This window comes from Salminus brasiliensis, chromosome 20 (assembly GCF_030463535.1).
Source record: "Salminus brasiliensis chromosome 20, fSalBra1.hap2, whole genome shotgun sequence".
Lineage (NCBI taxonomy): Eukaryota > Metazoa > Chordata > Actinopteri > Characiformes > Bryconidae > Salminus > Salminus brasiliensis.
The window spans coordinates 9,949,016-9,966,895 of record NC_132897.1 but is presented as its reverse complement, the minus strand read 5'-3'; the positions used below and the strand labels follow the sequence as shown (position 1 = coordinate 9,966,895).

The window sequence follows — 17,880 nt, the reverse complement described above, 5'->3', positions numbered from 1 at the left end:
GTGAGAGAAAAGAGGTGAAATGACACACATCCTCATGGTGGTCACTCAGCCACGGCTTTGCGGATACAGGTGGACTGTGACAGTGGCCTTTTTCAATGACCTCCACTAGGGTGGGCCAGAGTTGTACGCTACACCTGCTACCTGATCCACTTAACCCAGCCACAGATACCGCATGGAGAGAAAAAAGGAAAGAGGACCAGGAATGAGCGAGAGCGGGAAAAAAGAGAGGAAAGGAGAGGGAGGAGGAGCAGGAGAGTGTGCCAGTGTCAGATAAGGGCAAAAAAAGGCTAGTATTGCCCCATTGCCTGTCCCTTAAAACCAATAGAGGGGCAAAGTGGCCCTTTATAAGTTTATAACATAAAATGAATTATTATGAATAAACAAAAATCAGGATGAATGAATATCACGTTTTATTACTCTGTAGTTCTTTATAGATAAAACAAAAAACTTGCCATTTGGCATGGTGAGCTTAGGCTCCAGCATGTCCCATTCTATTGCTAGCACTTTTCTATGGTGATTATGGAAACTCTATGTGTGCAGTTGAACACCTGTGTCAGCAATGGAGCACCTTAAAATATTCACTGAATTCACTAGAAAGTGTGTCCAGATACTTTTGGACACCTAGGGAAGCTGCTTTTTTTTTAGGCCCCTGTATTAGGCAATGGAGGCTTGCGTGCTGGCCACTTCCATGCTGAGCTCTAACCTATTTATAGGTCACCATGGCTGGCCCAGGTCCAGCACTAGGATGTCCGAGATTTGCCTCCTAATTGAGGGAGATTAAGATAGGCTGACAAACAGCCTTAGCTTTTCCAAATTGAAATGCTGTTATCCATTAGGCTTCATCAAATTGGACGCATTGGGAGGCCACCGGCAGTGAAGGCGGGGGCTAATGAAGTGTCAGCCAGGGCCGGCCCCCACTGGAGGCCATGGGTGTACCGTTACACTTCCAGTAGATAGCCACAGCGCCGTGCCATCTTGTGTCTGTGTGTAAGTGTGTGTACGCAGACACTGTGTGTCCTGACAAATAACTCGCCGGGCCTGGCGCTGGAGGATACTAAGTATGCCAGATCGGAGTCGACGGGATCCTTTTTCACGGCTCTTTTTCACTCCTGGGTACTATGGGGGGAAAAAACAGGGCCCCTTTGATAAGCGCTCAGATAGGCTATTTGTTTCCTGACCACATGGCTAGGTGCTCACTGAAGCTGAGGCTTATTTGAAAGGGATCTCTTCCTTTCCCCCCCTCTCTTCTTCCTTCTCTGCTCCCCTCTTTCCTCTCCCTCTCTCTGTCTCCTGGAGCGCGACAGGCCTGCGGCCCACCCACACTAAATTAATTTTGACAAGGAACTTAAGATAACGTCAGAGTGCTGACTAATCAGCAGGATTGGGTTTCTGTAAGGCAGAGAGCTGTGAAACGCGCCATCATATCTAATAAAAGACTCCCCTCTCTCTCTCTCGCTCTGTCTCTCTCTCCACCTCCTTCTGTCTGTCCCTCCCTCTCCCCTCTCTCTCTTTCTTCTCTATCTCTCTCTCTATCTTTCTTTTTCTCTTTCTCTTGTACTTTCCTTCCTCTATTTCTCAGCCTTACTCACTTTCTGTTCCTCCCTCCTTCTCTCTCTCACCCTCCTTCCCTCTCTCTCTTTCTTTATTTTTCTTTTCTTCCTCCGTATCTTTTAATCCTCTCTCGTTCTCTCTCGTTCTCTCTGTCTCTCTCTCTCTGGATTGTTGTGTCTGCTCTGCCTGAATCTGAAAACAATTACACTTTCAGGGAGAGTGATTGACATGTAGACAGAGAGAGCGAGGGGGGGGGGTCTTATGGAAGATAGGGGCTTAAGGGACCCTTCCGTCTCTCTGTCTATCTATCTTTCTTTCTCTTCCTTTTATTCAGCTCTGGACTTTTTATTTTTGTTGCTGCTCAATGCTTAGAGGTCTGACTCAATCAGAGACTTTGTGTTTTTGTAAAGGTATTTTCAGACTTCAGTCTTCTCTCTCTCTCTCTCTCTCTCTCTCTCTCACACACACACACACACACACTCTTTCTCTGCCTCTGGTGTTAATCCTATAGACCTGACTGATCTGCAGGTTGTTAGCCTTACTCTGTAGGACAGGTCACACACCAGGGCAACATAGCAGGGCTTTATTGTGGCAGTTCCTCTCCCCTCAGTCACACACTCCTTTAATCAAGCTGGAAATCCCCCGCAGAGTGACAGACAGGAGAAGGATGAATGCAGCAGAGATAGACTCAGAGGGAAAGGTAACTGAGGTATCACAAGTTTAAGCACCATATCTTTTTTTTCAGGATAACCTATTTTGTCATACCCTTGATAGGTGAAAAATTATGAATGAACAGGCGTCCCAATAATCTTGATCTGTACAGAAAAATATTAAAAGACATTTTTTAAAACACAGATTTCTTTGGGCTAGCATCTGTATTCTGCACTCTTCCAGAAACTCCAGCCCTCCTAATTGAGTACACTGGGAACCTGGGTAGCACTTCTGGTGGCATTTTGCCCTCGGAGTGACGCTAACTCTCCTGGGTGGTCAGAACAAGCCTGTCTCTGACGGGGCATTGAGTGTCTGCTGGCCACTTCCATCCTAAACGGGATGTTGATTACCCAGGCGTGAGTGTGTGTGTGACTCTAATAGGCAGTGATGGCGGGAGGCGGGTCTGTGTGTGGTTTATGGAGCGGTTGGGCTGGATGGTGGCACAGATGGATGCTCGTTTCCACCCGGCTGTTAGACTACAGTCCTGCGGTGCTTTCTAAAACCGCCTTAAAGCACCAATCACAAATCCTGCTTTATTGCAAACAGTAAATGCACTTGTTTCTTACTTTGCACTTTAAATAGATGACTTTGGCTAAATAGCAGCAGTGCCATGTTTTCACACAGGCTAGAGTTTGGTTAAATGGCTAAAATGGAACCTCAGGATGCTTTTAAGGTATTTTAATAATATTTTATTGTAGGTTTGGAATGAAATGCAATGAAATGTGCTAGCGAAAAAGTAGGGCCGCTTTTAAGAAAGGAAAATTATGAACTGAAAACAAATAAAATGAAATAAATTGGTTAATTGGAGAAAACACGGACGCAGTTTTTCCATTACCTCCCACTCTATAGAAGTGAGGCCAAAACATGTCCGCCACGCTGTACAGACCAGAGGTGGAGCCAGACTTGCCTACTCAGTTGGTAGATCCGTCCCCTTCTTCCAGACCAAGCATGTCTCAGACCGCCTTCACTTAGCTTACAGCACAGAAGCAGAGCAGATTTTTCTCCTGAATACCCAGTTTATTTGTTAGTTTAATGTTTCAACAGTAAAAGTGCAGTTCAGGTAAGCTCCGCTGCAACTCAGCTGTTGCTGTTATGAAGAAAAAAAAAATTCTTGTTAATGAAAAGCACTGTGAAAAGCTTTTGGAGAATTTCTATTTGTCCATTCTTTGTTATTCTGATGCAATGTCAAAAATAAGGGCAAGATATAAGTTATGTAAAAGTGAAAAACAGTGATACAAACACAAACCACGTGGTGGAGAGGTAGAGTTGGGGGTTTTGAAAGGAATGCTTTCTCTTTGTATTTTATTTCTATGTATGTTAAAATATGTTTATTTATTTTATGCATTTATCAATAGATAATGGGGAATTCAAAAATAATAAAATAGCAAAAACTATTGTATACTGTGTTATTAGTATTAACTTTTTTGCTATTATTATTATTACATTTACATTTACATTTACGGCATTTAGCAGTACAGAGGAGGGCCAATGCAGTGTTAGGAGTCTTGCCCAAGGACTCTTATTGATGTAGCGCAGCACAATCACCCAGACCGGGATTCGAACCCCAGCCTCCCACATAGTGTGGTAGCTCAGTGGCAGGTAGTGGTGATATCTGTTGCGCGTAGTAGTAGTAGTAGTAGTAGTAGCAGTAGCAGCATTACTTTTAATACTACATTGTATTGTTATACAGTGCAATCAGCATTCAATCAGCTACTTACTACTGTGCTGTTGTAAGGGGCACCATATGGTGGGGGGCCTGTGACAGGGGTCCTAAAAATATAGTAATTGAGTATTTTGGCTGGATTGGTAGAGTTGCTGGGCCCAGTGTAATATATGTGCATGGGGCTCTTATTTACAGACTTGCTATAATCAGTCTAAAGTCTTTTATTATTATGTTATTTATTTCTTAAGGGTATATGCAGTTGTTCCGTCTTCCAAGCACTCATGATGTCAACATAGCATATTGTTTCTACTGGGGCAATGTACTGATATTTTCTATTGTAGCTGTGATAAATTATGGCATGATGTTTCTCATTCCTAATCACAGAGCTGACCTTTATTTCAGAAGAGGTGTTGCTGGAACTTGCATTTAGGCTTATATTTGATGAGTTTCATTCATCAGCTTTGAGTAAACAACAGAGCCAGTCTCTAGGTAGCTCTCTGCCTAGAATTAAGGAGAAAACAAGTCACAATAAAGAGAAGCAATTTTGTTGTGTGTGCAAATTTGCAGGCAGCGTCTTCAGCTGGTAAAACAGGCTGTTTATGTTGGCTGTTAGCTGGAGTGATTTTTACAGCAAGCTTTGGGCCATTCATTAAAGCCCAGAAACAGGAAGAATCACTGCTCCGGCACAGCCTGTCCCCACTGCCGTGTCCCATCCCCGTGCATATTTCCTCTTTACAACGAAATGAGACACATTCGCCGGGTTCCTGTTGGCAATCCTGCCTCACAGCCGAAAATAAAGGCCAGGAAAGAGGCTCATTGACACAACACATGCACGTCGTTCCCTTGGTTTAATGTGGGCACACGTCGTTAAAATTAACAGCACTTTATGTGTGATATGTTTTGTTACGGAATAAAAATGCGCCACTTTGAAATGGTATTTAATGTGTTGCCGTTGGAAGGCATCTGGCCTTGTGTGCAGCGTGGTGTTTACAGCAGGCCTTTTATAGGCCTCGAGTCAGGCTTGCTCTTACATAGACATGCCATGCATTGTAATGGAGCGTGTGTGTGTGTGTGTGTGTGTGTGTGTGTGTGTGTGTGTGTGTGTGTGCGTGAGCGAGAGAGAGAGAGTTGGAGAACGTCACATCTAATTTATCACATATAGAGCACACAGAAGTGCTGATGCTGCGTGCTTATGGCGAAGTTCTACTTGTGTTGAGTTGATGAAAGAGACGTGTCATTTTATTGCAAGTCTGGATCAGACTCCTCAGAACACACACATCCACAGGTATACACACATACACACAAGCACACACTCCCACGCACACCCCAGACTGCAGATATATTGACATCTGTGTTCATTAGGGCTGATGTGTCTCGATCAGGGCTGTGGGTTAAAGGAAGGGGGGCTGTATGGCATGACTGAAGTGTAACTGGGTGTGTGTTTGTGTGTGTAGTATTGAACAGAACCTGCGGGAGCTCCAAGGGAAGATTGGTGAGGCCTGGATCGGAGAGAGAACACCCAGTCCTACAGAATGTCTGCAGTGGTTCAGTCAGCGTAATCTGGGTTCGCTAAAACCCATCTCTACTGGACACCAGGAGTTGCTGGACTTCCTCAGATCTGTGGTAACATCCCGATATATTAAGCTGTACACCAGTCAGCCATAACATTAGCACTACTGACAGATGAAGTGGAAAAACAATGACTACAGTGGCTCCAGTCAAAGGGTGGAGGTATTAGGCAGCAAGTGAACAGTCTGTTCACTTCTGAGATGCTGCCACCCTTCACCCACTGTCACAGTCATTTTTACAATTTATAGATTTTGTACATTAACAGAATTTTTGTGTGTCAAACCATATTCTGTAATTAGTGGCTGGTGTTCTATACATCTGGTCTGATTGGATACCTTGTACTGTAACTCGTTCAACAAGCAGTCCAGCATAAAATAACACTTTTTATAACTGTCGGTACTTTTACTTGGGTGTGGGATTGGGCTACACTACCCACTTGGTTATGCGTTAGAACCTAATAATGTGATTCCTCACTGTATTCATTTCCTTCAACAGCAACAGTTGCTGAAGACAAAAGAGGCTTGTGAGGAAGCCACTCTTCAGTTGCTGTTGAACATCTCATCTCAGTGTGGGGTGGCCTTTCCCTCCTCCAGCCCGTTATCTGAGCAGGGCCACACTCCTGTCTCTCCAGTCTGCTCTGTACGAGATGACCTTGCCCTGGAAGTCCAGGAAACCTGGGACGATGTCCGATTCCTGCTGCGGCGCTACTTGCTGGGCAGACTCCAGCCAGAAGAAGAACCAAGCCAGCTCGGCCAGTCTACAGAGGGTTCAGGTGTGAGCTCAAGAGTTCCACAAAGGATCCACATCCTCCAACAACTCTTCTTCCTATACCCCGAAACAGACGTTCTTGCAAAGTACCAGGCCCTCCAGAGCCGGACGGTTCTGGGACTGCTGAGGAGCACCCAGACATGCAGCCCGGGTGGGGAGAGGGGCTTTGACAGGCTGGCTCTGGGCTTCCAGGATGTCAGCCCTGCCTTCTGCTCTATGCTTAGTGAGGAGATCCATGTCCTGAATGGAATAGCTGAGCCACACTGCATCTTGGTCTTCCTCAACCAGGCCTACCTGAGCACACTGACACAGGAGCTGAGCTCCCTCATGGAGAAAGAGGTGGAGGCCACTCTGAAGGACAATACTGCACACGGAGGGAAGGCCGGGAAGAGCACCAACAAGAAGTCAGCAGTAGGTCAGTGTGTTTCCTAATTACTACAAAATGTTTATCCTGGACTTTTATTAGAACTATACATTCAACGCTGTGAAGCAGTCTAAAAAAAGTGAAACTGAAACATCAGTGCAAAAGAGATACTAGTCTTCCTAAAAGTTAACAGCTGCTACCCAGCAAAAACATGAAATTCTTCATTCTTAAAAAATGTTTAGTCTTACTGTCTTCACAACAGAATGCTACCTTCGTTATACTCCTGAATGTGGCACATAACCGTCAAATACAAGTGTCTTAGATACAACTACATAGTGTCTTAGAATTTCCCATTGTCCCCAAAAAATTGACCTGTCCCCAATGCTAGGGTACAAATTCTTCTTTTACTCTGTCCACTTCAGTTAATCCACTGGTTTAGCCAGCTTAGCACTTCTTCCCTGACTGTAAGGCCAGGCTGAGGTAGGTGTGTAAGGCTGGATAATTGGCCTTTGCTTCTTTAGAGCCATTTGATGGTCTAACATGGTTTAACACAAGCTCCACACTTGCAGACGGCCCAACCACCAGACCCTATAAACCACCAGAGCCAGAGCAAATATTAATGTGGACACATTGAGCATGTAATACTGACACAAGACTATTCTATTCAGGCTGTAGCCTCTCATGGTTTTGCTAAATGTACATGCAAGATGTGCCTTCAGGCCCCGTTCGGTGATTGAAATTGTTATTGTGCTATTAGAGAATTTTAATGAGTGCCATCCAGAGTCATTTACCTATTCACTGACTGGAGATCATCTCATTTGTCTTTGAAGCCAGAGGTAAAATGTAAAAGACACTGATAAAGTGTAGTGTCCTTTGTGAAGGTGTATTGTTATGAGTGTGTGTGTGTGTGTGTGTGTGTATATATATATATATATATATATATATATATATACTCACAAAACCTTTTTTTTATTTTTATTTACACCAATTAAACTCGCTAGCTGCTCTTTAGATTGCCGGAACAAGAAGAATGAGTATAATCTCCATAGACTCCATAGAGTGCATATGTATTTTGCCACAGCCATATTTTCTCAAAGGAAATCTTTTCAAAGGCTTCTAAAAAAAATTGCGTTACTCAATCAATTTCAAACGTACCCTATATTTATACGCATCAGTGTTATTGTTTAGCTTTCCTTTATTCATTCTCCACATTCTACCAGCAGAAGCATGGCTCAGAGAGAAGCTGCGGGGTCTCAGGGGAGCGCAGGACTTCCTACCATAGCATGCTGTCAAAGCACTGAAGCATTTAACAGCTTTTCATGCGGCGCGGTGGCAGCTTCTTTTAACCCCTCCATCTGAGAAGGAGGGACTGATGCTGTTCCCTCCTTCCTTCACCAGATGTGGGAGGCATAGGCCTTTTGTACCCATCCTTTTTTTCCTCCTCCATTCCTGTTTCCGGACCAGGCTCCTGACTCTGATGCAAAGGTTGACTGATCCGGAACAATGAGGCATTTTAAACCCTTACCACCACACCTCAGTGCGTTTGCAGGGGACATGGCTAGAGGGGCAGAATTGTGTGTGTGTGTGTGTGTGTGTGTGTGTGTGTGTGTGTGTGTGTGTGTGTGTGTGTGTTTTCCTACTGCAGCTAACAGTTTAAGACTTTAACTAACCACTAATCCAGTATTTGGATTAAACGCACATGCGTTTACATTGTTCAATCAAATTTGTCTCCAGTTAGTCAGACTAAAATCCGATTGCTGTGTGGAATGGAATATGCAAATTCGCTTGTTACGCAGCTACCGTTTTTTTTGTCCATTGAGCTTCTTCCTGTGATTCCACATGCCCAATGTCGTACAGTATTGGTTGAAATGTGTCTGGGACGTGTTCCCACTTGCATTTTGCACACATGCATATGTCACTTGGCCTTATCCAGAAATAATCTTAATACACAGACGCATGAATTGTCCGACATCAGCACCTGACCATCATGCAGGTCTTGTGGGGTTTTATCTGGTATGTAGTGATCAGTACCTACCAAAAGTCAAGCGGCGACAGGGACATTGGTACCCTAGGCTCACTGATGCTTATGGATGCCCCACTTTACAACCTACAGGACTTACAGGAGGATCTGCTGGACGCCATTCAGAGCTCTTTTTGTAGTCCATGCCTTATATAGTCAGATCTGTTGTGGTAGCACAAGAGGGACCTACTCAATTTTAGGCTGGTGGGATTATTGTATAATGTATTCATTAATTTCTTTGCTTTAGGATCACAAATGCAAAATCTACATACATTAAATGCAGACATACACACACTTCAGCTCAGCAGCCCAGCATTACCTAAACGTCTCCTGCACTTGCATTAAAAACATCATCGAATATCAGTTTCAGATATTGGTCAGATCAAAATATTTGCATGATGCCCACAACTAACGGTCATCTGAAATTATTGTGCATACCTTACATTTGTGGTACAATTGTAAATATTTAATGTGTGTGTGTGTGTGTGTGTGTGTGTGTGTGTATTTAACAAAACAAGTCCTATTTTAACCTTTGCAGATTCTTCCAGGAACTATCGTATGTACTACAGCTTCCGTTTACTTCTTGCACATTTCATTAGCGCTGCAATGCGCTCGTCATTCCAGCACTTACCCTGGAAGCACACTGCAAACATTTCTGTCTAATAGCCCCTCACTACAGAAGAGATTGCTTATGCTGCTGCAATCTCTCACATGCCCTTGTACAATGTTTTTTAATATTTAATAAAGTCACACTTCAGTAAATTGTATCGCTCTCCACATTTACACACACTGTCATATGTGCCGTGATGGTGCATGCACTCGCGCAATTATGGCACTTGGAGCTGCTTTTTTTTTTTCTTTGCTTTTTTTTCCCTTTTTTTTTCTCCACAAGTGCAACATGGGCCTATCTCCAAGCTGCTGGCTCTCCATGCACTTTAGCTTGTCTAAAACGAGTGGGTCTTGTTGCATGAGAGGTGTGTGCATGCGTGTGAGGAGGGGGAGGTGGATTTATGCCAAGCCCAGGGTTACTTACAGTGATTAATGAATGGAGGGCCCTCAGCTTTTCTTTCCTATGTTTTTTTTTATTATTATTTAAGCAGACAAAGGGAGCAGTAGGGTCCTTCAGGTGTTATTTACCGAGATCCAGTTTGAAATTCTGTTTTTTTGTTGGGGGGGTGTGGTCAGAAACTAGTGTTTCACTCTGCTTGTGCTTAGTGAGTTTGGGTCTTTTGGTAGGCATGTTCTCTTTTTTTCTCCTTTCAAAAATGTTCAAGGATATCAGGCAATCATTTCATTGCGGTCTGTGGTCTGCCAGCAGCTTTTGGTAGAAAGGTTGACTCACCCATGCAAGCAGGCCTTGAGGGAAGGAAATGTTTCTAGATTGTATCACTGAAAAATGAAGCAGGGCAAACTGTCAGTAGTGTCCTTGCTGTCACTCCTCCCTCTTGCAACTTAATCATGCCATCAGATCCCAGCATTTACACCGCAGGAAAGACTGGCAACCCCTGCTGTGGCCCAGGCGGACTGTGCCTCTGGCAGTGTAAGGGCTAGGAGTGTGAGGGTGTGTGGGTGTGTGTATGTGTGCACACTACTAGAGTTAAAATAATGAAATATATATCTAAACTAGGCGTAACCCAACTTCTCGGACATCCTTTCCCCAAATATATTGGCCATGTTCGGGGTTCTCACATAGTTTGTGTTATCATTTTACCTTTCCTTTTTGATTTTCCTGCTGTAGTACCGTTTGTTTTTTCTGGCGTACTGGAGTCAAATTGACTAAATTAGATCTGAAATTCACAAGGAGAAAGGGATGTGCAGAAAATAAAACAGCAAATTGATTGAAAAGAGCTTTGCTTGATTCATAAATGTGTTAAATCAGAAGTTTAATGTAATGGGGCTCAGAGTGGTCCAGTGTACTAAAGCGCTGCCACTATGGTCCAAGGATCGCTGGTTTGAATCCTGGATCATGCAGCCTGCCATCAGCAGCCAGAGTCCAAGGGAGCACTACTGGCCTTGCTCTCTTAGTGGTGGGTTGATGGCACTTCCTCCCCACATCATTTCTAGTGTTATATTACTGTGTTGTCATATCACTACATGTGTGATATTGGTCAGCACAAGCATTTTAGCTGTTGTATTGGAGCTGGGGATTGCCTGCACAAGATTGCCTAGCATTGCTGCATCAATGGCTGTTTGCTGGTGATGGGTAGAGTTTACATGAACAGGGATGTGGTAATTGGCCTTCCATCGTGGGTGCAAAAGGGGGTAAAATTTGAAATATGTTCTTTGAAAAAATAAGTTAATTATAATTATTTTTAATAATAATTATTTTTTGCCACTTTGTTGTATTATTTTATTTATTTATGCTCTAATGAAAGGTATTGATGTCACTACACAGTAACAACTGTATGCAAAATATGCATGCACTTAATAATATGCATATTTATGCATGTATTTCATATTCAAGTTCCAGTTTGGATTTGCCTGCCCCACCAGCACGTGAGCATTCCTTCTGATCTTGACTTTCACAGTTCCCCTGAACTGCCATTTCAACATTAGGACAGTAACAGTAACAGTGGGCACTGATCCCTTATCACCATTTCTGCCTGTGGGCATTCATTTCTTTTGTTTTTTTCAGATCTTTAGACAGTTGGTTAAAGGAGTGCAATGTTGGATGTTGATTAGCAGAAGGTTTGAGGTGCTTGGATTTTTTTATTTGTTTGTTTAACCCAATTTACAGTCCAATTTTAAATTCCATTCTGTATTCTGCGCTCTGAAATTCTCAGGAACATCAAGTTCATTCGAATGACGTAACAATTGTCATGATGTTTCCTCCAAACCGAATCAGAGTTGGGCTTTTAAATATAGCAGTGAATCAGCTGAGAGTTTGTGTGCACTTCAAGATTTGCCTGTGGCACCAAACAAGTTTGAAAATGTCTAGAAGACAAAATTAAAGCAACATCTGCTTCTTACCAGGACATTTACTGTCAGAGCAGTTCAGCATCAACTAGTAGGAGACTGTCTCGGCGGGGGCATCAGTCACTTACACTGATATTGAGAAGGGTTGCGGAGAAACTAATGGCTGCTGTCAGCTTATATCCTGAGCTGTATGATCCAACTGAAGATCTATAAGGATGTCTTACATCTTTGCTGTGGGATTCCACAAGTCTTTTACACCTTCGGTGAAAATAAAATTCTCACTTTTGAGCATTCATATTCAAATGAGCCCCCCCTCCTCATCATTCCAGGTTACATGGCGGAAAAAATGTCAGTAAACATAGCTACAACAAACCAGCAGAGGGTATCAGTGCATTTTTGTCCATGAGAACTTGGGCTTATACCTGGTATGACTTGCCGTGACTCACATGTCACTCACAATGCTGATTATTGTATAGAGTTGAAACTGTGGGTTGCAACAATGGATGCTCCAAAAACACACACATGCACAAACATTGTGACGTGATAGCCTAGACTGAACCATTAGAGAGCCCTCTAGGAGGCCCACTTGGGTCCTCACACACTATAAACTAGGGCTTGACTTCAACAAGAACACCACCACCAACATTGCCCAAAGTGCAAAGAGCTGAAGCCACAATGTTAAACTAGTGCACTTAAATGAGCAGTGCACACGGGCCTGTGTGTTCTCCCTCTGCTGTGCTGCTGGAGCCCTGTCTCTCTGCTAAAGGGGCAGGATGGGTAGAGGCAGAGGCAGCTTTGATATAGAAGCTGCTGGATTCCCCTGGCGCCACTGTTAACATCTGCATCTGTGTGGAGCTTCAGCTTCCGACATGCTGAGCGGGCTTTGTTGTCCTGTCAGTCAGAGTCAGTAGAGAATACTGCTGTTGATCCGACTGGATGATAAACTTGTCAGTAAGCCTTTTTTTTATGTGGGGTTGGCTTGAACACGGCAACACCAGCAGTTACACCACTAACATGAAACCTGGACCTCCCTCTCTCCTTGATTGCTCCTGGTCTGTTTTCTCATCTGATTAGAAGAACAGCAACAAATTCAGTACCACAGTATTATATCACAAGTGAGTGGGTTACATGAAATTATTTCCCAGTCTTTTCTGCTACCCGTGAATCAGGATCATGATATGCCAAAACATAAAAGGAGAGGTTATCAAGTATAAAAACTAAATAAATCAATACATAAGTGTAACATAAAAAAAAAAAAAAAAAAAATGTAAACTGAGATTTGTCAATATATTTATTGTACTCCAGGTTTAGCTATTGCTGGGCTAATGCACTAAAATATATTGTATCTAAAATATGCTTTATAGATTTACCGTATTTGTATCAACATTTTCCCATGATGCTAATTATTAAAAGATAAAATAAATGTTAAGTAAAAAATTGCAGCCAAAAGGAATCTTACATGTGCAAATGTAAACCAGACAGGTATCCAGGAATGTATTTATTTTGGGTATACTTAAATAATGAGAGTTCATGGAAGTGACAAACCATGAAAACACTGTTGTAAAACAGAGCTTTAAAACAGGCCAATTCCAAACCCCCCAAAACTGTGATATTCTTGACTGACTTTATTTATTATTTATTCACGCCCCCAAAATGTACCTACATCTAGCCCAGTAGTGACCAGCTTTGAGGCCAAAAACAATGGCTACTTCATGAGAGTATGAATGAGGCTAAAAAACTTTTAGCTAATGCTAGTCCCGAAAGAGCAAGCACTAATGTGGTGATCTGGTGCGCATATGCCTGTGGAGTGGCTGAGAAGGCTAAAAGCTAATGCTAAGCAGACCAAAGCAAGAGCTGATGCAGTTATCCAGCACCCAGAAGCCTCTGGAGCAGCTGAATAAATGCTAAAAGCTAATCCAGCCATCCAGCGAATCTCTTCAGCTTGCAAAGCTACAAGCTACACTGTCAGCTATTTTTATGTATTTCTTTAATGATATTTATTTATTCATTGATCTTCTTACAGTTCTAGGTTAAGCTAGGCAAGGATATGCTACTCTTGGCCATCATGGTGACCTAAACCAGCCAATAAAAGTAGCCTATCATTTCCACAAGCCCTCTGTAAAAGGAAAGTCAGCATGCTTTATGCGGAGGCAAAATAACAGGGTTGTAAATAGGGTCATTAAACAGCATCTGCACATTTTCCACCGCAACCAAAGTCACATACTTACAATTTACACACCAGTATAGTAAAATACTACTCAGCACTCAAAAAGTGCATTGAGTCAACTAAGCCAGCACTGGTGCGGACCAGCTAGGCCTGATGTGGACTGCTCATAGTGATGGGCCAGCATGGTCCAAATAATTTCAGCCAGCGAGTGAGCGAGGAAGAGACAGGGAATGAGAAAGAGGAAAGGAAATAAAATCAGTGGCTAAATTATTGCATGATTGCCCATTCCCCAAAGAGGCCGGGCATCATTTGGCGAAAAGCATTTAATAATTGCTTTTAGGGCCTGTGTCAGACACATGCAATTCCCCCCACTAATGGGCCAGCTAGGTAGAGCAAGGCCCCAAGGGTCAGAGCAGGACACGGTCCAGCCAGCCAGCCAGCAGCATCTAGAACCGGTCGTGTGTGTGTGTGTGTGTCTCTGTGAGAGAAAGAGCGAGCGAGTGAGCGAGCTAGTGGGGGAGTGAGTGAATGAAAGGAGAGAATGGGGCGAGTGAGTGTGGAGGAGATGAAGTGGCAGTAAGTGCAACCCAAAGGGGAAAAGCACTTCAGCGTCAGTTTAATACGCCAGGCCGGGGATTTGGCAGCGCGCCACACAGCAATTGTTTACCTTTTTGCTCACTGGCTGCATCTGTTCTGTTTTGTAAACGGCACTAAACTATCCGCCCGTAAACACCGGAATCAATAACAACTGTTTGGGGATTTCCCTGCCTCCACACGTTTCTCCTTCCCTCTCTCTCTCCTTCTCTCTCTCTCTCTCTCTCTCTCTCTCTCTCTCTCTCTCTCTCTCTCTCTCTCTCTTCCTGCTGCTATTTTTTACTACCCACACCCCTCTTACCCCCTCTCTCTCTCTCTCTCTCTCTCTCTCTCTCTCTCTCTCTCTCTCTCTCTCTCTCTCTCTCTGCATGTCTTTCGCTACATGTCAGTCAAAGCAAGCGTGACACAAATTTTGTTTTTACTTTAAGCAAAGCCTAATTCAGGCGAGTGCCTTTGAGGAAAAGGATGTGTATTTACAATTACAATAGCGTCTATTTATTTTGTTAGTTTTGCCCTCTGGAGGAACTAAAGAGATTAAAGTTGGGGTAGCGTGGTGTCATTAACAATATACTTTTACCCTTGTGAGAGCTCTTTTTTCCCCACTTTTGAAATCTCTCAATAGAAAAGTAAATTCTCTTTTAAGAACGCTGCCAGTTTTGTGCCTTTGATTAGCTGCACAAGCTATGACTGCAGTACTCCAGAGCTAAGTACTATTCATTGATGCGTTCAGTTTGTCAGCACCTGACTTCTTGAACTCTAGGTTTATTGTTCAGTTTTTAATCTGAAGACTTCAGTAACCACAATGGTAAGTAATTAATATCTTATGTAGGATAGACTGTGAGAAACTGTCTAATGTGTGGGTCCACATATAGACTTTTCTAAAAGAATTTCTATTTTTCCCTGTAACATCCATGTCAGACATTCATGGCGAATACTACATTTTATATGTAGTTTATATGTACTACATATATATATGTGTGTGTGTGTGTGTGTGTGTGTGTGTGTGTGTGTGTGTATGTATGACACTATTCGTCTTTTCGTAAATCCCAGCTATAAAAGCCTGTGCCCCTGGAGCAGAGAGGTTAAGAGTCTTGTCAGGCCTCAAGACAGCAATAGTGGCATCTTGGTGGACCCCGGTATCAAACCCACAACCCTGTGCTCAATAACCCAGCGCTTTAACCAGTTAGCTACTGCTGTCCCAAATATGTCTGTGCACCCAAAACAATGTTGAAAAAACAAACAAAAATTTTTTTTAGAATTAAACAGGCTGTTACTTTGCCGGTAAATGTAATATATGTGGAAATAATCTTCTTGTTCTGATTGGTTGCCCTGTGTTGCCCAAGTCAAAAAGACTCAACTTCAGTGTGAATAGGCAGACTAAACTGGTACAAGCTAATTAAGTATACGTATCTTTAAATAATCTCAAAAAATATAAACCTCAAAAACTATGCATACCAAACTTGCTTGGCAGCATAATTACCATGGACTGGACCACAGTCTTTACATGCCACATTAAAGCAAATTTTATTTTAAAAATATAAGTAAATCAACGTTTTCATGCTATGGGCCGTATAAGAGGTTAACATACTTAGAACTAGCACCATGGCCAGCGACATACCATTTTCTATGCTGGCCACTGACCCTAAAATATGCCATCTGCCATGCAAATGAACATTATATACACTTAACATTATAGCGCATCACCTGCTCTCCGTCTCCACCTGCATACCGCCCCTCTTCTTTCCCTGCACTTGATCTGAGAGTCGTGCCCTTTTAATGACCCCTGCCGTCGCCTTGGCTTCTTTTTATCTTTGACTGTAAATGACACGGCTGGATGCCCTCAGCACCCCCCACCCTCGACCACCTCCTCTCCATCACTGTGTTGTAATAACCCCCATTACGCCTCTAGTGCCCGGGCCATCCTTTTCCCACACAGGCCCCTAATGGTTAGCTATGAGAGTCCTAGTTTAATAAGCCATTAATGGATGGGCAATAAATAGCTGGGCTATGGCTGTATGGGAGCAAGACAAGCCAGCATGACAGCGGGCTATTAAACATGAAGGTGAGATGCCAGGCGTAAGTGTGAGTTAGTGGCAGCGGCGAGAGTGACCTGAGTTCAAGGGTAGAGCTGAAGGAACACAGAGAGAGAGAGATAGAGATGAGAGAGGTACAATCTAAGAGCAAGCCCAAGCCCATGCTAAAAGTTGTTTTTTTTTTTTTGGGGGGGGGGGGGGGGAGGGGAGTGCTGTGTTATGTCAAAAGAAAAGAGAGATTTTTCCACAATAAGTGAAAAATTACACTACTCCCCATCATCTATCATGTTACTGGTAATGGGCTGCTGTTTAAACCAGTCAGCAATTTCTAAAGCCATTTTTGTGTACATCAAATGGTATATGATTACCCCTTTTACACACCTCATTGTCCAAATACAGCTGTTCTACCTTGCTGAGAGCCAGCATGGCCCACAAGAAATGCAATTAAAAAGTTTAAAAGCTTTTAAAAGTCAAGTGTCATTATAGCAGAATTTTGCCTTTAAATGACCTACAAACTCTTTAGAGGCAACTTTTGTGTAACTGTTACTTTGAAATCCTTACATATAGACATTGTATATCATGCAGGCGTCATAGAAGATGTGATTGTAGTCACTAGAGGTAAACTGATATGGTGGACCGATGCAGATGCATGATATATAAAATCATAACATTACCACCATCTGCTTAATGTTTGGTAGGTCTGACCATTTGAACCATGTACTCCACAGGACCTCTGAGGGCATCCTGGCACCAAGATGTTAGCAGCATATCCTTTAAGTCCTGTAAGTTGTGAGGTGGGACCTTCATGGATAGCCTGAGTTAGCCTTAAGTGCCCATGACCCTGACGCCGGTTGACGCTGGCTCTTTTTGAGCTGCCGATATGCCGACGCACTTCAAGGAAAGCGCTGGAGATCCAGCTCTGATGCATTGGCTAGCAGTCGCCCGTGCTGGCCAGCATCACACTGAAGTGATGTGAGGGGAGAGAGAGCTAGGGCTGTTGTGCTCTCTCGGATGCTGATTGCAGGCAACGTGACATGATTTGAGTCTCGGCAGTCCTTGGGTCACAGTGGCAGCGCTTAGTCCTCTGGACCGCTTGGAGCCCCTGAACGGTATATTTAGTGTCAGTGTAAACTCTTATCAAACTCCTTTATTTATATAAAAAGCCAGAGTACCTTGGTTTTTGATATGTGCCCTTTAAAATGATTTAATAGTTACCACAAACCCCCCTATAATTCCCGCCATGGGAACAAGCACTGAAGCAGCTGCATAACCAAACATACACACATGTTCACTGTGTAATGCAATATGTATGGCAGAGTTCATCATAATATACAAGCCGAGGCTTTGCTGCTGTTTATATGAAGGTTTGTATTGCAGCTCATGGTGCTGCTGGAGCTTCTCTCCATGCATTCATGCAGCCATTTTCCGTGCGATGCTCCTCGGCTTCTCCAGGTCCCTGTGGAACCCATTAATGAAGCGCTGGAGAGCTGAGATGATCACGCACATACACAAACATATACACAC

General features: G+C 43.3%; 1 protein-coding gene across 4 annotated transcripts in view; it reads left to right on the top strand.

Moving 5' to 3' along the window:
- Window positions 1-17,880, top strand: part of kiaa0825 (KIAA0825 ortholog) — a 152,940-nt gene that overhangs the window by 9,529 nt on the left and 125,531 nt on the right. For all 4 annotated transcript variants that reach the window (XM_072664850.1, XM_072664847.1, XM_072664848.1 and 1 more), the window contains 2 exons: window positions 5,380-5,548; window positions 5,990-6,677. In XM_072664850.1, coding sequence (XP_072520951.1) covers window positions 5,380-5,548; window positions 5,990-6,677 — 857 coding nt within the window. The remainder of the gene's footprint in view (window positions 1-5,379; window positions 5,549-5,989; window positions 6,678-17,880) is intronic.